General features: G+C 37.6%; 1 protein-coding gene across 14 annotated transcripts in view; it reads right to left on the bottom strand.

The window, feature by feature from the left end:
• kcnt1b (potassium sodium-activated channel subfamily T member 1b) overlaps positions 1-23,360 on the bottom strand; it is a 69,427-nt gene that overhangs the window by 18,751 nt on the left and 27,316 nt on the right. For 12 of the 14 annotated variants that reach the window (XM_042000624.1, XM_042000623.1, XM_042000632.1 and 9 more), the window contains 8 exons: positions 7,702-7,781; positions 5,552-5,651; positions 4,267-4,323; positions 4,136-4,184; positions 3,861-3,920; positions 2,489-2,563; positions 2,185-2,268; positions 770-864 (listed from right to left, as the gene is read on the bottom strand). In XM_042000624.1, the coding sequence (XP_041856558.1) occupies positions 770-864; positions 2,185-2,268; positions 2,489-2,563; positions 3,861-3,920; positions 4,136-4,184; positions 4,267-4,323; positions 5,552-5,651; positions 7,702-7,781 (600 nt within the window). Of the gene's footprint in view, positions 1-769; positions 865-2,184; positions 2,269-2,488; positions 2,564-3,860; positions 3,921-4,135; positions 4,185-4,266; positions 4,324-5,551; positions 5,652-7,701; positions 7,782-17,285; positions 17,325-23,360 lie in introns of all 14 variants that reach the window. The other 2 variants (XM_042000634.1, XM_042000628.1) reach the window with 1 other exon arrangement.

Consider the following 23,360-nt stretch of genomic DNA (forward strand, 5'->3'; position numbering starts at 1 on the left):
ACAGAATTTGAAGGAGTCGTGCAGAAGCAGAGTTAAACCTGGGAATAATGGAATTTTACAAAAAGCAGTTTTTTTTGCTCTATTTAAAATATCGAAACACAACTTTGACAAAGACTTTGACAGATTCACAGGGAAAGAAGGCATTTCTCACCCACAGTAGGCACACATCTCTCTACCCCCACCAGCATCTGTCAGCTGTTTGCACATGTGTAGTGTTGCTTTAATTTATGTTTTAGCAAATTTCGTGCGTGTAATTCCCACCGTCCTCCCTTGATGCATGCTTAACTATTCCCTGTGAATTAGAATGCAACGTCTGAACACTCAGAAGTGATGCTTTGGACAACGCAGTTAAAACCGAAAGACTTGGCAACAAAACATTTTCAAACTGTGATATTTGACAATAGAGGTGTTGCTAAGAGCTGGCAATGCTGTGGTGTTGTATGCCCTTTTTTTTTTTTGCCTTTTTTTTTAAGACTATTAAGTTTAAAATGGAAAAGTTAAGTCGCATAAAGTAAGAAACCAATTAGTCATTTTCAGTTTTATATTACTAGAAATCAGGTCACATTCTTTGCTTTTAACAGAATCCACCCAGACTTGAACGCAGCTGTATGGTTGGTTCTAGTAATTTAGTATTTAACTAATTCAATCATAATTTTTTTCAAAGATATCTATACCAGAGAAACTATGCATTTTTGGCCTCACTAATGTCACAATAACTTCCATCAGTACACACAGCCAAGGGCTGTTTGAACAACAGATGTAAACTCACCCAGTGAAAACCAGACACAGTAAGGTGCAGATGAGGATGAACACCTGGTTGAACATGGCAGAGTGTGTCCTCTGGATGGCACGATGGAAATCATTCTGGGCACAGAAAACGTTAGTGTTGATCTGTTCTGTGTAACCACTCAAGGATAAAACATTGAAACATTTGTAAGATCTCAAGATAATGCTGCATTTGTTAAACAGTACAAGAAAAAATTCATTAGAGGTCCTTGTCGCATAGACTTTGCTCTACACTGATGCAAGGATGACTCTCTCATTGTGCTGTTGGTGCTTGTTCACACTGACTAAACAGAGACTGTCAACTGTCATCTCAATGAGGACTTTCAAACAACATGTAATGTTGTAGAGGAAGAGGACGGAACACAGTGTCAGTGTCTAAAGTGGTATGTTTCCACATCACTGACACAGTTGGGCTCTGTGACGGCCTTCTCTGCTGACTCAGAGATACATCATCACCCCCCATTTCACCTCCATACCTCACACAGTTCTTTCTAAACTGACTTTAAAACATATCACTTTCATGCAATACCTGTTATTTTATTTTACATCAAACCTCTGAAGTGCAGAGTCTGATGAATTGTACGTGACAGTACAAACACTTGGACCGGACTCATCTCATTAGCCTGACCTGTATGGATTTTTCTGTCTTAGTATATCAGCACAGTACAAAATTGGTAAGAATACAAAAACAATCTGCTAACTCCTGACATTATGTTTTATATTTGATTACTTTCTGCAGCCAAAACCAGAGGCTTCTCTTCTTTGGCCAAGCATTCAGATCCTCCCACATTAGCATACTGTCTGTCTTGATATGTTGCAGCTCACGACTCATTTTCAGTTGCACCTTGTTAGCATGTCCCGCCTGCTATCGCCTTCCTGCTGGCCCTGGATTCTACCATCTGCTAACTACCACTTTGGCATGAAGCTCTCATTCTGTCATGGCCTCATCTGAATCACAGCGAGAGCACATACAACACTGGCTAGATATAATCAAACTGCCTTGAACGTCATGTACCAGTTCCTCTATAGCAGACTCTATAGCAAGCTAATTTGTCAATGTAACCAGAATTACTGCTAACAGTGATAAACAGACTAATGTAGACTGCAGCTCAGGCTTTAAAATGATGCACTTTCTTGTGCACAGACCAGATTTATTCACAAAAAGAAAATGTAATCTAATTCAAAATAAAGTAATGTGGTCTGTTCATTTGAACTTGTTTAGTTAATCTTTATAAACAGCCACAGCCTTCACACCCAGCATTACTCCAGCTCTAATATGGTTGCTGCAGGAAGTATAATGCACTCTTAAAACATCTAGAACTGAGGAAAACAGTACCAGACAACTGTAGTGTATGCGGCACAACACATCCAATATTTAGAGCTGGAAAAATCACTTACAATCATGTTTTCCAGCGCGCCTTTGGCAAGCCAGCAGTTAAGAAATACAGGGACAAATATGTTTCTTAATGGAGCCCAGAAGATCTTAAGGAGGAAAAAGGAAGACATGAAAAAAAGAAGCATTAGTTAAGCTATGCTCAAATAAAGCACTTGAAAACACGCAACTTCTGTAAATACAATGGGGAATAAAATTAAAATCAACTTTGTTATATCTAAATGAGCTTGTATGAATGATAAAATCCTAAATCTGTGGTTCATGACGGTCTAGCCTCCACAAAGCAAGAAGATCAGGGGGTTTACTTACTGTGATTATAAATGGCACTGTATTGATCATCTCCAATATGAAGGATATCTGGAAGATCTGCTCCCAAATGTTCCCCTACAGTGACAATTGATGGCAAATAATTCAATGAACCAGTGAGAAAAGTATCTAACAGTTGCAGGGATGATGGAGGAACTCTGTACAGGAGGGTAAACAACTACAGTTTATTCTAAATATGTTAGCAAAATAAATGAACTCCTAGTATATAAACAGTTTTAGTATTGATATCCTCATTGCTTGTCTGTGTCTCCTGCTGGTGATGCTAAGCAACCATATAAGAGTTTATAGAAGACAAATAACTGCTAAATAATTACGTCTCTCCATCTTTTCTAATCTATAGTATGTTGCACCCTCTGCTCTTTTAAGGTCACGTTATGTAATCCATCTTACCCATTATAATTGTGTGCTGAATTATTTATTCAATCTTGCCCCGAATGAGAAAAATCTCAGCATTTTTTAAACAGCAGAGGTACAAACATTGTTTATCCAAGCACTAACAGTACATTGCGACCATGGGGAAGACTTTATGTTCGAGACAGGCAGCTGATAATAAAACATAGACTAAAATCATGACACAGCAAGGATGCAGGGCTGCGTATTACTCACATGCAGGGAGCAAAGCTCAGACTGTGACCCCTAATTTGTGCAGGATTCTGTCAATAATGGAGCTAATAAAAGGCTTGTGAAAGCAAAAATTTTTCAATGCTTCGGTAAATTGGGCAAACACAATTTGTTGGATCTGTTCTACATAAGATAAGGGCAGTAAGAAACCCAAAACAATACATAGAAGAAATAAGAGTAGACAAAGACAAAAGGATTAACTAAAGTTTGTGCATTTAGGATTGTAAGATTTTAAGATTACCTCAGTGGTTGGAGGTGAAAACAACTGTGCAACGTGTTTAACTGAAGGTGAGCTGTAGGAGATGTCAGGAAGGTGTTTTCACAAAGATCTCTAAGTAAACAGACCGTGTTGTATTTAAAGTCAAACTAAAACTCAGATTTTTAATGGCGTAATACCAGAGAAACATAACAGACCGAAAACATTTTAACACATTTATATGATGCAGTCAAATTTAAGGAAGTAATTTCCAAGCACACGTTTAATAATGTTGAAGTCTTTCTGTGCAACTGCCTCATAAAACTAGAAATGAAGTGCATCTTTGGACAACACATCACATCCATCTCTCCAAACCTGTTTACACAACATTTATTTCGGAGACAGCGTACTTCATGGGTGCTTTGGCTGAAGTACTTTTAGTGAGAACAAACAGACAGTGCTGGACTTAAATCAAAAAGGTGTAGGACACCAGTAAGGATTAATGAGAGAAACTGAGCACCGTGAAGGGGTCCTTACCTTGTAGCTGAGATATGTGATAAGCATAGTCTCCAAGAAACTGATTAAGGCCACTGTCACCTGCAGCAGAGGGGAGACGGAGAAGAATTAAACTTGAATTTGCAGACTCATCTCTTTTGGCTTTTCAGCCTTCATGGAGTAACTGTAGCACTTAATGTTTTTTGTCTGATAAATGATTGCTGTTGTTTTATGGTGTTGAATTACTCTTTGAGATTCAGCTTATGCAGTGGAATTTGATTTATGTGCACTTTTCATAGCAGCACTATCACTCTCACCTGTATTGCCCATACAGGCTCACGTCTGTCCACACAGAAAATCAGCTTCCTGTCAAAAAGCATCAATAAATGCAACAAAAGATGCTGAACACAATTAAAATGATTAAGTGTCACATTTTACTCAAACTTACCAGTTGATTTCTGGCGACTCTGTTGTGTTACGTACACTGCTGTTCTGACATATTACACTGCAGAAAGACACAGCAGTAAAGACAAAACCAACATTGTAAGTGTGCGCATGGGAGGAAGGATGTTATTAACATCTCCGACAATGTTCTCAGACAATGTTAATTTTCTGTGGGGTTTTGTTTGGGGAGACATTATGACTTTAAAGTCTATGAAATATCATTGAATAAAAAACGGCTCCTTAAACAAATAAGTCCAGAACATTTCACATTTCACTGCCCAGAGCTTGTCTGATCGCTTCCATTTTTTTATTTTTATTTTTTATGAGTGTGTGTGCGTGTGAAGAAGATTATTATGAGGTGGGTGTTTTTAAATTGCTATGCTATCTACTTTAGTGTTATATAATTTTATACTTTGCTTTTATTATGTAAAACACTTTGTGTTGCCGGTTGCATGAAAAGGGCTTTATAAACGAAGTTTGATTTGATATTTGCTGTTATTTGCAAAGACAAACTAGAAAATGCTTTTTAAAGAAATTCTCTGGCACATACTGGCTCATGTGGTTGGTTTGGAATAGATAGAAAAGATCTGTAGAAAGAACCAGTAGCAAAAAAATGTCCATTCTTTTTCTAAAATAGAGAGAAAAAAGGATCACATCCAGATAAGAAAGATGTAATGGAACATGTAATACCGGTATATAGTAAACCATTCTTTAGGAAACCAAATGTATTTTTCTTGTTTTTTTAATTATTATTTATTTTTGCTACCTCTTTATGATTCCCCTAGTAAAACTTGTAGAGCTGTTGTATGGGTAAAAGTGTGGTCAGTCTTAGGCTAAAAAACAAATAACATCCATCAGACAAGAGTAGCAACATTCAAAGTGACTTTTTGAGTGAAAAAGGACAAACTCGTAAGATCAGTAAAACAAAAATGGCAGTAATGGATAATTGTAGAATTTTCTTTCTTAACAACTACTTCCAAATTAAAAATATAATTAAATAAATTATTATTATAATAACAGTTCTCAAAAATAAAAATGCCAGATTAGTTGTTTCCCAAAAGAATCATCTTAAAAACCAGGTCATTTCTGGAACAAGGTTTTTGGACAGTCAAGATGGATAAAGATGGATCAAGCCTTCACACAAGTTGGATAACAGCTCATAATCTGTACTGAAACTTGTAAAACATGTGGAGGCAGTGTGATGACTTAAAAAAAAAAACAAAAACAAAACAGAATAAGATATCAAGCAACATGACATTAATTGAAGAGGAAGCTGCTGTGCGACTCACCATGGGTTTTCCTTATTGGGGTTGTCCAGGCTGACTCTCACTATGTAAAGGGCACAGGTGAGAATCTTCAATGCGAAGTTGAACAAACGTATTCTCAGGCCTATGGAGAGACCAAAGGAAACAGCTGATTCAATGTTACTGACACGTACTCATTTAGCTACAGCTTTCTAATTTTTTTTATTTCTCTGCAGCCTTGTGTTAAATCTGGCAATAAAAAAGCCAAATCCGTTTGTTTCAAAACTGGTACAGCAACACCAGTTGCTAAGGTGCATTAATGCCTATAACCTCGAAGCGTAACTAATGCTGTGCTACCCTGGCGCCTTGTCACTACTGATTTCCCATGATGCATAGCTTTCAAATCCTCTCAGAATAACACCAGAGCTTTTATGTGCATAGACCATGTTAAAGAACTGTAAGGAACATGACTGACGGATTTATTGAAAAGGAATAGTGTTTGCGGAATCACAATTTTCTGTTTGAAAAAGCACAAACATACAATACTGTGCAACCTGGAAATAGCTGCTGGAAAATACTGAAATATGGTAACATAAATGAAAATACAGTTTATAAGGCAAAAACAGAGTTTACACGAATCTAATGTCATAATTTTTATTCAACACAGCCCAATCTCTATTAAAATTCTTCAAGTAGGCTTCCGGAATAGCTCTCCAGACTTCTTAAAGGGCATTTTAAAGCTCTTTGGATGTTTCTGCTTTGTGTTATGTTTTCTGTCAAGATGATCCCCTTCAGTATTGTTAAGGTCTGAGGTCTGGACACTCTGTATGAGTTCTTTGATATTCAGTCCAGTTTATACATAATTTAGAATACTTCACCCTTCTCTCCCTGTTTCCTTTCCTTAAGAATTTCTCAACAGTGATCCTTCCATGGAGACCATTTCTGATGAGGACTCAGGTAAAGGTCCAGATGCATCTCTGAAGTCTGTATCTAGATATTTTCTTTCATTTCTTAAGAAAAGTATTTTCAGATAATGTTTACAAGGCTTACAACATTTTCCTTTGTCCTCAGTTTGTCTATTTTTGTGTCATTTTTTAAGGATGCTGCACACCATGCTGTGTTATGTTACATTTTCAGCTATTAGTTCTATTGGATTCAAATTGTTAGTGCAAAAATACAATTTAAAATCTGCCAGACTGTGTTTTTTTTTTTTTTTTTGGCATTTTTCATTAATTGCAACTAAAGAAATTGGAACTTTGTAGCAGGCTGCCAGTAACTCGACCAAAAATTTGTGAAAACGCAGCCAGTGTCCAAATAAAAACTGTGAAAGATCTGGAGAACTATTGCTTAAGACCACTTTGAAAAATTACAAAAAAGTCTGACTGCTTGGAAGAAAGACAAAGAAATGAGGAGTAGCTCAAGACTTGTGCACAGTGCACCGATAAGCAGGCACATTCCCCTCACCATCAAACTAAACATTAAAACAGAAACTTGGCAGCAAAATGTCCTTATTAGCCAGGGGGTGGTAATAACTTTATTACTCCTTTCTAATCAGCCTCAGCAGCTATTTAATCTCTTCTGACGTGGCCTCCATAAATGAAGCTTGTGCCAATGCTAAAATAATTTGACACTAAAAAAAAAACAAATAGAGTCACACAGGCCTGCAGCTAAGAGTGACGTTTTAATTACACATCAAATTACACTGATGCTTTATATCACACACACTGGTGGCTTAGTGATGATGAAAAGTTGAGTAAAAGTCAGCAGCAAAACCTGTTTCACTAAAGGCATCACATAGTGAACATTTTTACAATTATATGCAAATGAACGGGTTCCAGACACAATGCACCAGACTGCTGGGCTGTTACTCTTTAATATATGTTGTGGCACTAGCAGTCTTATCTCCTAATGAGAAAAAACACTGCAGCTCTGCATAGTCTCAAAAAATGGGCCAAACCCTGCCCATGCTGAGCCACATTGTGCATGCCCAAAGAAAGCAATTCACAAAGAAGCCGTTAATGTAATATGAAAACCCTAAGAGAAACAGAAAGTGGTTATACGCCATTACTGACCACAATTTCCTATATTATGATGCTTTTTTTTCATTTAGCTTTGAGCAGATCTTGTTAGCTGTATCCTCTTACCATTTTTATCAAAAGAGCAGAGTGGTTGACGCTTCTTTCAGCTGTACTTACTTGACCTTTGGTTTTTGATGAAGAAAAGCTTCAGCCTCTCCTTGAAGGTGTTTTCATTCACATAGAACTCTACCTGCACCCTGTGGGAATAGTGATAGGTCCATTAAAGCTCCCCACACCAACACACATACTAACGTTCATATTATGTAATCAAGAGAATAGCTTTGAATGTTTTTGCTATATGTTTAACTAGTCATGCTCTAATATTGTGAAATCAGCAGATCTAAAAAAAAAATTGTCAACACCAAGAAAAGTTTGTTAAGATGAAATATTTCTTATAATGCACAACAAATCAAAAACCCCCAAAAAACATATGGGATGTGACAATTGTGCGACTCTCCCTTATTAGATTTGATAAAGGTTATTAATAAATACAACAAACCATGTGCATCAGTGTGTAAACCTTTGCATTAGTCCGTATGCATATACGCCTACATTATAACTTCAAAAGACTGAACAGACTTGGAATTTTTTTTTGTGCAACACTAGTACATCCTCAGCAATGCAAATTACAACATGCATATAGACCTGAGTTGGCCTACGCTGACACTCTTATAATGGTGAACTTACAGTGAAGTTTATGTATAATGTAAACATGTTCTTAAATATTGTTTACAGTATCTGCATCCCTTTGTTTTGTCTTATTTTTCACATATAAAGAAGTGAGAATATGAGATGACAGCCTGGTTTAGATTAAACACTTACACAAAAGTTTCCATTATTAATAATAATCATCTCTATATATAAAAAAAAACAAAACAATACAACATCATGTTTTTCTCACTGATCACACATTGCATGAAATATTAAAAGCAGTGAAAGACTTGAGTAGGCAGAATAGACTTTAATTTGCCCGAGAGGGTGGACCAAACAGTCACTTAAGCTGAGATCAGCGACGTTGCTGCAGACCTGTTGGCAGGTTAGATGAATGCAGGTAATGAATCAGGCCTCTTGTTAGTTCGTGTAATGCAGAGAGCTTGTTGTCTCTACTGAGAATGAAAGCGAAGTAATAATGGCCTCACAGTCACAGTAGGGACCCTCAGAGCCTCATACCTTGTCTGACAAGATGAATACAGGGTACAATACAGCAGGGGAGGGGAGGAAAGAGCAAGGGGGCAATTACAGCCCTCAGAGGAACACTGTATATGTGTAGTGTGGACAGAAAGTGTAGGTGGAAGGAAGAACATTAGATATGAGCCATCTTTTAGCTTTTCTTCTGTTCCCCTTTTTCTTACCATAGAGGCAGCTTGTTCCATCATGTGTTTGTAATGTTCTCTCAGCATGAGAAATTAAATGGAGACAGACACATAATGACTATCATATATTGACTTTTTCCACGACTTTACAGTTTCTAAACCAATTGAACCAAGAGGACATGTCCAGGGTGTACCCTGCCTCTTGCCTGTTATTGCTGGAATAAGCTTCAGATCTTCTACGACCATGAACTGCAATAAGCAGTATAGACAAAAAAATGGATGGATGTATAAACCTAGAGTATCGAATAATCAGACGCAGACTGTAACACAATGATGGCTACAGAGACTTCATGTTTACCCAGCTGGCCCACACATAAATGCAATTACTCCTGCAGGAAAAAAAAATGAGCAGAGCAAAACCTGAAATGTGGCTCCAAACTCAGTGGTAAAGTTCATTTGGATTAGAGCTGGTTTACGGAGAAAATTTAGGTCCAGTCTGTGTCTTTCTTGTTAAATAGGGAGACTTTAAATATGGATGCTTTGAGGATGATATTTTCCCAAACAAAGCAAATATGAAGGATTCTGGATTGATGACATCACATGAATACATGTGATGGTTCAAAAATTATTCTTGCAGTCAAAAACAGTTAAAAGTGCAATGGAAAACTAATATTATTCCCATTACCTTTAGCTTACCCAACAGCCTCATAGCTCTGAGTCTGCATTAAGATTCTCCAGGTATTAAACACAGGGTCAAAGTAGAATGTGCCACCAAACAGGCAGGCCACCATGTTTGTATTTCTGCCCACATAATAAGCAGAAAGAACATAGGCAATGACAAAAAAAATCCCGGGGATAATGCATTTCATTGTGTACTCCTGACTCAGGCAACAAATAGCCCTTCTTCAACACTGAAATGACTGCCAACAGCTGCAGAACCACAGCAATACCAATAAGTACCTGCACTGTTTGACATCTCTGCAAAACATTACTAATTGTCTGAGGGCATAAGAAGCATCAGCCAGGGTGTCAAACATAAACATAAGTGAGGTGAGAATGCAAGAAGCCGCCCAGTAATAAAAAAAAAGGTTGGTAATAACTTTTCATTTAGCGGGTATTATGAGTGGTTAAACAAATTCATGTTAGGAAGTAATGATCAAAAGGCTAACAAGCAGTAATACAAAATATAATCAGGTAAGAAGGAACTAATGCAAAGTTTTTATTGGTAATGTGATGCAAACATACAAAAACTGTTCATCAGGACCAATTTTGTAGGCTTATAAAAAAGCATTTTACAGTATGTTGACCTAGGATTACCAGACAGAAAAGGTTTGTGCTAACCATAGCTGAAAAAAGAAATATTGTCAGACAGTTGTCAGAAGCTCTTTGCCATGTGGAATATTTGCTGCATGGTCAGGTACCGGTGGGCAGCAGTTTCAGTTAGTTTCTGGGGTTGTAATGATCATAGGATCCCCACAAGTGTTTTGTTAAAACCACACACAGTTCTCAGATACTTCTGATCAAATCAATATACACTCGACATCTACTTTATTAGGTTCATCTGTTCAACTGCTTGTTAACACAAATATTTAATCAGCCAATCACAGAGCAGCAACTCGGTACATTTATGGTCAAGAAGACTTGCTGAAGGTCAAACTGAGCTTCACAATGAGAAAAAAAGGGGCTTTAAGTGACTTTGAACATGACATATGTTGTTGGTACCAGATGGTACCAGTTTTTCAGAAACACCTGATCTACTGGGATTTTCACACCCAACCGTCTCTAAGATTTACAGAGAACGGTCTGAAAAAGAGTAAATATCCAACACGCAACAGTTATCTAGATGGAAATTCCTTGTGGATGTACCAGTAAGCGGTCAGAGGAGGAATGGTAGAATGGTTGGAGATAATAGAAAGGTAACAGAAACTCAAATAACCAACCAAGGTATGCAGAATAACTTGAGTGATAATAGGTTTCCATTTAAGTTGCTACATTCAGATGGTAGGGTCAGAACTTGGTATAAACAGCATGAAAGCATGGATCCATCCTGCTGCTATCAACAGTTTAAGGTGGTGCTGATGATGTAATGGTGTGGAGGATTGAGGAGGAGCAGTGTGGTTTTTGTCCCGGTTGTAGAACAGTGGACCAGCTCTACACCCTCTTCAGGGTCTTGGAGGAGGCGTGGGAGTTTGCTCGTGTCGCTCGTTGACATGTGTGGACTTTACCTTCGATCCTGTCCTCTGGGGACTCCTGTGGGGGGAGTCCATGCTCTGGGAGTATGGACTGCCGGACCCCCCTGTATGAGCTGTCTGGTCCCTGTAAAACCGTCGCCAGAGCTTAGTCCGCATTGCCAGCAATAAATAAGATTTGTTTCCAGTGAGGGTTGGACTCCGTCAAGACTGCCCTTTGTTACCGATTCTGCTCATAACTTTCATGGACAGAATTTCAAAAATACAAGCCGCCTCAATGAGTTTTCTCCGCAGGCTGGTTGGGCTCTCCCTTACAGATAAGGTGAGAAGCTCGGTAATCCGGGAGGGGCTCAGAGTAGAGTCGCTGCTCCTCTGCATTGAGAGGAGCCAGATGACGTGGCTCAGGCATCAGGTCAGGATGCCTCCTGGACGCCTCCCTGGTGAGGTATTCAAGGCATGTCCCACCCGGAGGAAGCCCCTGGCCTTCCCTGCTTAGGCTGGATGGATGTTTTTTTTGTTTGTTTGTTTCTTCTGGCACACTTTGGGACCCTTAGTATCAAATGAGCCCTGTTTCCAAACCACAGCTTACTTGAGTATTGTTGCTGTCCATCTTTTTATGACAACAGTAACCCATCTTCTGATGGCTACTTCCAGGTAGTATGCACTATGTCACAAAGTAGGTCCAACCATATACTAGCAAGGTGAACCTAATAAAGTGCCTGAGCTCATTTAAAAACAAATGTGGACCATAACAACTTAGTCACAGTATCTCAGACCAATCTGGTGGCTTGACTGATACAGCTTGTTGCACAAGGGTTTCCGAAAAGACCCACACAGGCAGTCATATGTCATCTTGTCTCATGAGCAATGTGACAGCGGTATTTTGCTCTGACAAAGAAAACAGCTGAAAATAGAAAAAATAGCATGCACCAGGCAGGCAGACATAACAGCTTCAAGAATTCTAAAAATATCAGCCTTGAATATGAATTCTCACAAAACTGGTGTGCTGCTGCTTCTGTTCCTCTGAGCAGCAGCTAAAACATCCCATGCTGAACAGAAGGTACAAATAAAAAATAAAAAAAACATGTTAAAATGCAAAAACAGCTGAACGAGCCAGAGGCCCAATGTAAAATGTAAAATGAACTTGTTATAAGCAGTTGAAAGGGAGAAAATCACTTTAATGAGCATGGGGTAGCCTGAGGACTGCAGGTCCAAATGAAAGATGAAAGAAGAGAAATGGGTCTTTTGGGGTCATCTACAGCAGAGGTCCCCAACCCTGGTCCTCAAGGCCCACTATCCTGCAGGTCTTAGATGTCTCCCTGCTGCAACACACCTGATTCAAATGAATGGCTCAGTTGCAGACTTGTGCAGAGCCTGTCAGAGAGCCGTTTAATTTGAATCAGGTGTGTTGCAGCAGGGAGACATCTAAGACCTGCAGGATAGTGGGCCTTGAGGACCTGGGTTGGGGACCTCTGATCTACAGCATCCTCACCCTGTGTGCACTGCATGTGCAATGCAGTTGTAGAGAGGATCTTAGTTACACTGCATGTGTACATGAATTGTTCAAAGACAAAGATTAGCCTGGTTCATTTTGCTCTCAAGCCTTTTGTGTGGTTAAGTGTCCCACTGCAGCACAATTTATTATAATTCAGCATAAAATCAGCAGCTGAAAGATGCTGATTCAAGCCAAACGTCGTGTCTTTCAAGGTCTGTCATAAAGGTCTGATGGTGTGCAACTAAAATCATGTTCATTTTGTTTTTGACAATATTGGCCATTTAATTTCTGGCCATCAGCATCTAAGAAAAAAAACAAAAACAATACCCGAAGCTTAGTAGCTTTATAAAGATGCTGATGAGAACAACTCTACAAAACAGAATTTTAAAAGCACCATTATGAGTAATAATCAGAGGTTGTTGGAAAAAGTGCTTTCATGCAACCCCTTGAGGTTAAGACTCAGTGAAAAAAGTACAGAGACCTCAGTGCCTGAGAGAGACTTGAAAGCACATGGCTGTCAGACTGAATGCGGGGGAGGGGTGTCACTGAGTATGAAGGCCACAGCAAGTTTTGCAAACTTGCAGAAAAGAATTTAAACCTGCTGTCCGTGAAAAGGATAAAGAGAAAAGTTAGGGAGAAAAGGAGAAAAATCATTACAACAATAATTCTATCTTTGGTCTGAAATAGTTACACAATCAAGTTAAAATACAAATAAACAAAATCTGAATGTTTCTACAAACTGTTCTTTAAAAAGTTTATCTAATAAATGTACTTGAATCTAGATTTCATACAAAAAATGATTTCTCTTATGTTTACTTCTTGCAACAAACAATAAATTGAGTCATTATGGTGTTTTGGAAGTAGATTCCAATCCTCAATTCCAATTAAAAACTAATATACACACAGATTAGATACTGGTCTTGAAGTATGAATGTGACCAAGTTTGTGTCCTTCAGAGACAAGGAAAATAACTTTGATAAAGTCTTTGACTTAATTACTTTTTAATCACCTATCATTACATATGTCCTTCCTTTCTACAACCCTCTCAGAAAAACCTTAGCTAGCTACCTTCTTTAACATGCTACTTAAAAAGATTTCAGCAGGTGGATTAAAGTTTGTTCATACATTGCTGCTTTCCAGGGATGCTTCACTAACAAACTCATCTATTTTCACACCTGAAGCAGTTAAATCAGCAGGAAGGCACACATTTCTTGAATATTCCTGCAGTTAAAGAAGATGCAAAAATGCTCATCATGCTCTTTGATTCTGATGTGATGAAAACAAAATTTCCTGTAATGACAAGACAGCTCAAACTATTTGTGCTACCACAGAAAGTATAAACATTCAGAGCACATCAGGTTTTGTGCAAACCCAAAAAAAGGCAATTCCCAGCAGCTGAATGTGTTTTATAATGTTCTTGATTCTGTTTTTGTCCTTTTAACAGCATGTAAAGATGCAGTGCTTTAAATTTAAAGACACCTGCTGTAACAAAAAGGAGAGTTTTTCTACAGTCTGGTATTCACATCATGCTTCATGCAATATGTTCCATCAGCCCAATCCTTTACTTGGTGCATAATCACAAAAGAGGATTACTGTCATGAAGGGAATGCTTGGATGTCAAACATTTACAGCTCAACACTCAGTACACCCCCATCACAATCCAGTTTCCAATAACAACGCAGCTCCAACAAACTATCAAGAGACGACTATGCTTGAGTGGTGGAACGTCTGCAGGAGGGCTGCTGCTGACATGCAGTGGACAATGACAGGTAAAGGCCAAGGCTTTTCTCTGAAAAAGTGCAATCAGAACTGATTAACATCTCCACAAAAGGAGAGAGTGTTCTGATAACTGATTGTATGCCCTCTTATATAAGAGGTTCTTATAGTGATTCACTAGAGATGCACTGGAGCTTGATAAACAATATTCTCATCCCATTACAGTCAAACAGTTACACATTGTTGTGTTTTTAGCCATTTTAGTGGCATTACTCCAAAGATCTCCACATCAGTATGCTTGAGAAGTGGGATGTATGCTATTTGGACCCAACTGGTGGACCTACCAATATTTTTACACTTTCAAGGTCCTCTTGCCTTTCTCTGTAGCAGTGGCAGAGCTAGAGTTGTATACATGAGATGGCCAGGTTGTACACAAGACTATCAAGGCGGCCATATACTAAAAAAAGAATTTGTGCTCCTCTATCTAATAAACACACATGCTCTGTCATACTCTGCTGTGATAATTGTGGTCACATTACAAAGTCTTGGGAAATAAAACATCTTTACATTAATAATCTGGATCACTTAATGTGGTGGTAGGTGTTTCAGTGACTTTTCCCCCTTGCAGTTCTGGCTTACCATCTGGTGGCGGTAGAGTGGATCCGTGTTTCTGATCTAAATGATTTGTGCGGCTAGTTTCACGTTGGGAGCTGGGGTCTGTCTAAGCCTGACCTGTGTCCTTTCTCTTTACAAAAAAGTCATAAATTTATCCCTTTCTCTTTACTCTCTTATCTTCTTATAGAAGATAAGACTGATTACAGGCTATATTTCTCCACATTTCCATGCAGCAGCTGAGTTTAAAATCAACTAGCAGCCTTGCTAGCCTCCTATTTAAATTAAACTGGATGCTAAGTAACATGGGTACTGAGGAGTCTCAGAGAAGTTTTTAATAGTTTAATTTTAGCTGAAAATATTGATTAACTGAGTTGCTGTGTAGTCTGTTAATACACTCACTGAAAACTAAATATAACATGATTTCCCCACATTATCTTAAAACTAATAAAGGACTCTTAAAGAACTAAATTAGCATTACTATGTAGCTTCATGCTAACATTAGGTTAATAGCCTTAAAAGAGGTTTCTGTCCTCCTCCTGGCCTGTCAAGCACCTGAGATGGCACCTAGGGTGTCTACCCAGACTTCACAGGTGGACAGTGCCACCCTGGCCACCCCTCTAGCTCCGATCTTGCTCTGTCAAATCCCAACTCTGCCTACATTTTGGTAATCTATGAAAATCATGACAACTGGGTGAACTTTGACTAAATATGATTACCTGACCATGATATTTTCTTTGTACATCACTGACAGGCACAGAGTAAACATTACACATGTAGGTGGAAAAGTGTAGAAAATTGAGAGATTCTTTAAAAAAGAAAAAAGCTGTGAAAAGATAATTTTTTAAAGGGAAATGGGTCCTAGACTTCAGAGTGATTTAAATCTCAGAATCAAGTTTTTGTCCCAGACACCAGTTGCTGCTACTTAGGTCATTTCATCAACAACAGTAAACCAAACACTGGGCGAAGATCCACAACAATGATGGGGTTATGCTTAAAAGGAGAGCATTATGAGATAAGTTCAAAATGGCATGAAAAATCCATTGTGTTTATTCTGTTTGAAGCAATATGTCAATGATCCTCTGCAACAGTACTTCACCTGCAGACATGTTGATGTGAAACATCCTCAGTTAATAAATTTTTATCACTCAAGACATACAAGTTAAGAAATTTGAGTTTGCCTTATAATATTTAGAACCTCATTCTTCAAGCTGGCCTTTATAACTTGGCACTGTTTCTTCTTTAAATAATAAATTCATAGGAACATTGGTCTTGCGGGTTCCTGCCTTCCGATTAACTCTCTATTTTTCCTTTTCTTTTAGAAACATTAGCATTTTGTGTTTTATTCTTAAATAAGGTGCATGTTGTATTACATTTTACAGCATGGGATCCAACTGAAGTAAATGGAATTAATCAAAACACCATCTCTATAACATTTTTCTACTATCATTGTACAACTTCAATAAATCCCAGCACTGTATAGTTCTGGTTATAAATTTGAGGTGTGTGTTTGGGGTCAGGCTGCTTTGTGCCATGTAGACAACAATACAGTACAGTCCCTAGAGAAGCTTCCCTCTATTTGTTGAGTTGTGTCATAACACGTGTTGCCATTAAATAGCTGCCCTATGAGACTGAGAGATGTGACTTATGAACATAAACCATGGTTGCAGGTGCCCACACAGTCTACAAGACCAGCACTTACCACTTTACATTTTTCATATACAAATATACATTCAGCATGTAGCAGAGCAAAACATTTCAGGCAGACATGGAAATGACTTTAAAACAAGACTGAAATCATTAATTCAACTTATTCCTAGTTATCCAACCAGAACTGTGGTGCAGCGTTTTTATAATTAGTTTGCCCACCTCCATGTTACCACTTTTACCTCTTACCTGAACAATATTAGTTTCAGGTTTTGGTTTCTCCTGGAAATCTTTAATCTCTTTTCTAATGATTGAGATTTCAAGCCCAGATGTCAAACTGACAACAAGAACACCAAGAACAGATGACCAGCGTGCACATTCAGTCAATACACCAGGAGTAATTTCATAACACTCAAGCTACCTTTTCACTATTTACTTTGACTGGATCAAATATTACAAAAATGCACAGCATTTTGGGCTATATTCCTTTGCCAAAACAACTAGTGAGAAGGTAGCCAAGAGAACAGAGCTCTCTTCATCATTTGTATACCATCCTCCAACTTCACACATGGTGGAATGTAACCTTCAATTCGGTTTAACGTGGCATACTCCACATGTAGTGTATGCAGAATCCAATGCGAACTGTGCAACATATGCGCTGTGGCGCAGTCCAGGTACCACTGCAGACACAATCCATGCCATGCAAGCATGATGCTGCCACGGACTTACTGAGCATTGGTTGAGTCCATACTGTACTCCTCCTGATACCTGGATGCAGCACACATGGACACAGATAGGCACAGGTTAGAAGAGGGCAGGGTTGAGAAAGCAGGAAAGGGAAGGAAATGGTGATAATCAAACAAAGGATGCCACTGCGATTTATTTGCATTTACTTGTATTTTATGGTAGAACACAATAGTTTTATAATCTTAAAGAGGAATCTTAAAAGCAGTTTGTGTAACAGGAAAAAAAAAGAAAAAAATATGGTATATTCCAAAACATTGAATTTGGGACTTGAGTAAAACTGCAATACTGCAAATGTCCAATTTTATAGTCTCTTGCTGGTGTGACTTTACCATCTGTTTATTCTGTTTATTCCAGATCTGCTGTTAAGTATCCTCCACTAAGGTTTTATTGAGTTCACATTCCACATACAAGTAAATGTTCAAATTTATTGTGAAAATTGTCCTTAACTGAGCTGGACTTGGAAAAAAAATGTGTTTCGGAGCTCTTTACTCATAAGCTACATGCAAGACAAACAGTTTACATTAAGTTTTTTAAAGAAAATGTACACCACTTAATGCAAACCATGAGGGATCTGTGACACACCCTCAGCAAAGTTTTATATAAACAAAAGACAATGGATATAAAGGGAAGTGTGTAACACTGAGGGAGCAGATGGACAAAAAGACGTGACCATATTTATTTAAAGGACTGACACAAAGATTAAACACACGCTGATGAGACACAGAACATACTTTTCTTTTTCTTGTAATCTGAAAACATGTACTTTAGATGTACTAAAACTCTAGTTAGACGCCTCAACGTTGAAAGCGCATCTACAAATTACTTTATTAAAAGTGGATGGATAGAAAATATTGTTTCTATTGATGTTTCTTTGCCTCTAAATGATCAAAGCTATGAATGTGAGACAAAAAAAAGCCATTATGCAGCTCACATGGTTTGGCTAAAAAGTGAAATGCTGTTATTCCATTTAAGGCTTCTAAATGGAGTGGCCATTAAAGTCAGGAAATTGTGAGGCCACAAGAGATGCCCTAAACCACTACAACAACTTTGCATTGTCAGCAAATGATTCCAGTGAAACTTTCAGCTGTGAGATTTCACAGCAGTAAAAAAAGGCTTTCAGTGGAATTTCAAAAGATGAATTTCCACAATGCATTTTCACCAGCAGCATCCTTTTCTAGTACTGATCTGAAAAGAGCAGACTGAAAGCAAGTATTACTTAAGCTTTGTCATTCATAAGAAATTCTTCTTGTGTACCTGAGAGGGTAAACGAAAAACATTTGTATAATAATTACACTGTGTGGGAAATTATACATTTTCAAATGGGAGATCAGGCTCAGTCAGTTAATTCTACTTTATTTTACAACTTCACATCAATAGAGAAAAACTACAAATAAAAAATAAAGATTTTTTAATATTTTCTTCTGAAAAGTCCTGATGTTACTGAAAAAATCAAACAAATTATACCTTTTTTTTCCCTTTCTCAGCAGGTATCCCTGGCTTAAAGTTACTCCTAGTTGACCCTTCTGTGTTGTCGCTTTCCAAACCAAACCAGTCGAGGCAGATGACCACCGTTACTGAGTCTGATTCTACCAGAGGTTTTTCCTTCCCCTCTCTACTGCTTACCGCTACCACGTGCAGGCTCAGAATGGGGGATTGAATCAAATATATGATTTAATGCAATCCGTTGGTTGCCTTTGCAAGACAATTTTTGTGAATTTGGTTATATGAACACAGTAATTATAAATCAGATATAACGTGACTACAATGAATTGCATTGAATTAGACTGTGTCTGTAAAAGTGCCATAAGATGACTTTGCTGTAAATTCACGCTCTACAAATAAAACTAAACTGAAGTGAAGTTAACTGAATTTAATTGATTTGTTCAGGACACTCTATAACAAATAAGATGATGGTCATGCTATAATAAAAAGTACAAAAACAACATGTCTAATGCTGAAATACATATATTCTGAGGTTTTTCGTTTGTTTGTGCTTTTTTATATGATATTCTATTCAAACATTACCTGTGTCCATTACTTTTATAACAGTTTTTAAGGAATATTATACATAATATATTTTAACTCTTCTTTCAATAACAAACTGTTTGGTAAGTGATGACGCAGATGACTTTTTTTTAAAGGAAAGTGTTTTCTACTATGTGCTAGTTGTAGGTTTCAGCTGCACAACAGTTTACAAAACCTTTTGGATTTTTTTTTTACCATTGTATTTTAAATGTTTTCAGAGAGTGATGGATATGTACGCTTCACTGTGCTTTGCTGACAGCCAGGCAGTTCCTTTCCTCCTTCATCCAAAGGATGTCGATTACATGACTTCCAAAAAAGATTTAAACGTTTTCAAACATAAGCGGCAAAGGATTTGTGTTTCATTCAGTTTTTGTTCTTTCTTTTTTAACTTAATGTCTACATTTTATTTAAGAACAAGTGACTTGCTGGGTGTGAACTTTCCCTTCAATCTCTTCTCGTACGTATTGCACAGGAAGTGAATGGTCTGTTGATATCAGGGATATTGCAAATAGCAAGCACATTAGCTGCCTTGTTCTGATTGCATTGTCCATTTAGTGTTGTTCTGACAGCACTTTAATGAGCAATAAAGATGCTATCTAGCTGCTAAGCGCTTAAGCAGTTTAGAGGCTAAGATAACCATATGCCCCCTTTAGCTCCATTAGCTTATAGACAAACTCAACATACTGACTCTGTTTTTTCCATCATAAACCAAATACATATTTTTAAAATATTAGATTTTGCAGCAAAACCATGCTGTTCTTACTCTGATTAACAATAAAGACACGGACTGAAAAAGAAAAACTTTCTCACCTCCGTGGTAGTCGGTCTAGAATCGCAGGTCTGAGTTGGAGCTACTGAGACATCACGACCAGAACTTTCAAACCATGCTTTCAATTACATCCACTGAGAGCTGCCTTAAAGGCTGATTAGTATGAAGTGGGAGGACCAATACATGATCGCTGCAGCCACTAAGGATGAAAGGGATTTGTAGTTTTCTTGTCTTATTTAGCTTGCTAACACTAAACTGCCCTGTCACGCCACACAGGCAGCCCAAGTTCTGTCTTCAGCACGATGAGGACATTAAGATGGAAATAAAACATGAACAAAATCAGTAACTTATTTTGGATCTGCATTTGTTTCTGTGGTTTTGCTCTGCCTACAACAGGCTACTTGTTCCCTCCCTTGTTGTCATTTTAATCACATAGTTTCCCAATTTGTGAATTGATGCTTTTCATTAATTTCTGGTCATTGAAGGAGCTGCCTGCAAGTTATTTAAATGTTAAAAACATGGTAATTATAGTTAGGGGTTTGCAAGAAACCAGAACAATTTTAATTTAAAAATTTCTAACTAAACTGCTGTGAGACTTCATTCATAGTTAAATAATACAACAATAAACAATAACAAACAATAATGATGTATTTTACATAGCATATCATTTGTCCCAGGAACCTCATTTAATACCCTCATTAAGCACTGCTCAAATCAAACTTTTAAACATTTCTAAGACCCAAAATCAAACAATGTGACAGGTAGGTTGCACACAGATCCCAATTCTACCCCATCAATCATTCCCTGGAGAAAATGTTGTAAATGCGTCATCCAGGAAAACCAAAACCTTGCTTCTGTGTTTTCATAATGAGGTGAAGGTGCTGAGTGAACAAGACTTTAAGATGAAAAAAGGAAACTACAGCAGCACAACTTGTCAAAAAGAATGACAGAGGTGGTGAAAAGCTCCAGTTTGTACTGACATGTCAGCAAGTCGTATAAAGTCTATGCTGCATAGTGCAAATCTGTTCTGACCCATAAAAACTTAAGTCATCTTGTGAAAAATACTGATCTTTGAGCCTTGACAATATATAATTACAGCCTGTGCTGGTGTATAAAATCCATTACATGTTTGCTTAATCACCTGTGACCACAAGTCATTATCCTGTATTTATATATATATATCAATATATATATCTATATATATCGATATATATATCTATATATATCAATATATATATAGATATATATATATAAATAATAGTATTTAGATGTCAATACTGCTCTAAATATCCTGCTTCCACAAACAATAAGGTGATTCCGAGGTGCTGTAAATTACACAGAAAATAAATCAAGTCTTCATTGTCTGTGTTACTTTGTGAGCCAGATCATTGATTACCGTACTCACACCACTTCCTCTCATTCTGGAGCCAGCTGGACACAAATCCCACACTGATCACATTTCACAACCTAGAAAGCTCTTGGTTTCCACGCAACATCCCATCACTCTGAAGGGAAACTGACTGGAGCTCCTTGAGAGCTGAACAAAAAAATACACTTTCAAATTTCTGAAAGACTACAACAGCGCGACAAAAAAGATGACCGCAAAGGTAAACACTTCATTTATTCATTTATGTGTGATATACAGTCAGCCCTTACTGCCAACAGCGGCTACATCGTCCATGATAGTGTTCCAAATCTGGTTTCTGTGGGCAACAGCCCAAGGGATACATTAGGTTTTACAACATGGACCATTTCAAGACATTGTGTATTATATTAATGGACCTTCTTGGCCACAACCTATATTGTTTAGTCTGATTAAACTGGCTGTCAGGCATTCTGATCTGATTTCAGGTCAGAACAGTTGTCAGCTGACTTGCTGCACCTACAGCACAGCAGCAGTACCACGTGTCATCCTCACACATCAAACCGATTAAGAAATGTCAGTCTGTAAAGCTTAACTGTCATTATCACAATATGTCTGTACTTTTAACTGTTTATCTGCTTTACTGCCATGCTAACCAACTACCATGCTAGATAAGGTCTAAACAGTTAGCTGATGTTTGCTAAAAGAAAGCAGTTTTGACAGTCTAAAGCTTAAACAAATATTCACCATTAGCACTCAGATGAATTTAAAAAATTAAGGTTATTTAAATGGTTTCATCCTTAAATGGATGGAAAACAGTCCCCAAATAATATAACTTTTAAGTTGTATGTTTACCCTGACCTGAATTATCCTTTACATGGGGAGACTACAATAAATGAAAATGAAATTAAACAGAAAGGTTGGCCTGTATATGAGCTTCAACCCAAGATTTAAGTGATCCTGCTGACTTTTTAGCACCAATTTATCTGCATTCTCGGGACAATAAACGGCTTTGCTAACTCTTTCAACAAAGTAAGACATCCAACCATGTCTGTCATCTATAGATACAGAGGTATATGTATTCAGTTTCCAGAAAAACTGTTTATTTTTGCTGAATATGTGAAGTGTGTATTTGTAATGAACCATTCAGATTTCTATTGGTTTAAATTAGAGTGAACAATGCAGAGCTTTAATACAAGATGCAGTGCAATGTTATCTTAATACATTTTCCAAACAAATAATGTAATATCACTGTCACCATCACAAATTTTCTGTCTGAAATGGGTGTATTTAAGCATGTTACTTAAGTGTGAATATTGAAAAGAAATATATGTATGGGAACTATGGAAATAAACACACTGCACCACCAGCATATTGGCAGTGCAGTGCAGGTTTCTGAAGCTCTGCCAAACAAGCATAACCCTTGTGTTTTCAGGAGAAAAAATAAATCTGTAATGTAACTGGTGAAAGCCAATCTAATACCTAAGTTACATTTTTTTCTTTGAAGGAGAAAATGAAACGTGTCCCTCAGTTGTTACACCCTTCCCTTATTCCACTAAAACCACATCTAATTAGGAGTGAAATAGATTGAAAGCAGATTTTTATAGATTAGTTCAGGTATATGATGGAATATATCACAGTATTTCATTTGCATATGAAGGGATGTCATCATGATCTCACTTTGGTTTGCATAATTATGACATCAATCTGGCTGTGCAAAACTGCCATAAATAACTTCACGTTCCAGTGACATGGTGCACTAAAATATCTTCTATGCAATAAGAACACGAGGTTTCATAAAACTAATGTGAATGCAGCATCCACTGACTTATGTAATCACTACACACTGCAGCCATCAAAGCCAAATGATCGCTGAGAGAGAAATGACTGACTACAGGTA

The sequence above is a fragment of the Melanotaenia boesemani genome, chromosome 11 (assembly GCF_017639745.1).
Source record: "Melanotaenia boesemani isolate fMelBoe1 chromosome 11, fMelBoe1.pri, whole genome shotgun sequence".
NCBI classification, from domain to species: domain Eukaryota; kingdom Metazoa; phylum Chordata; class Actinopteri; order Atheriniformes; family Melanotaeniidae; genus Melanotaenia; species Melanotaenia boesemani.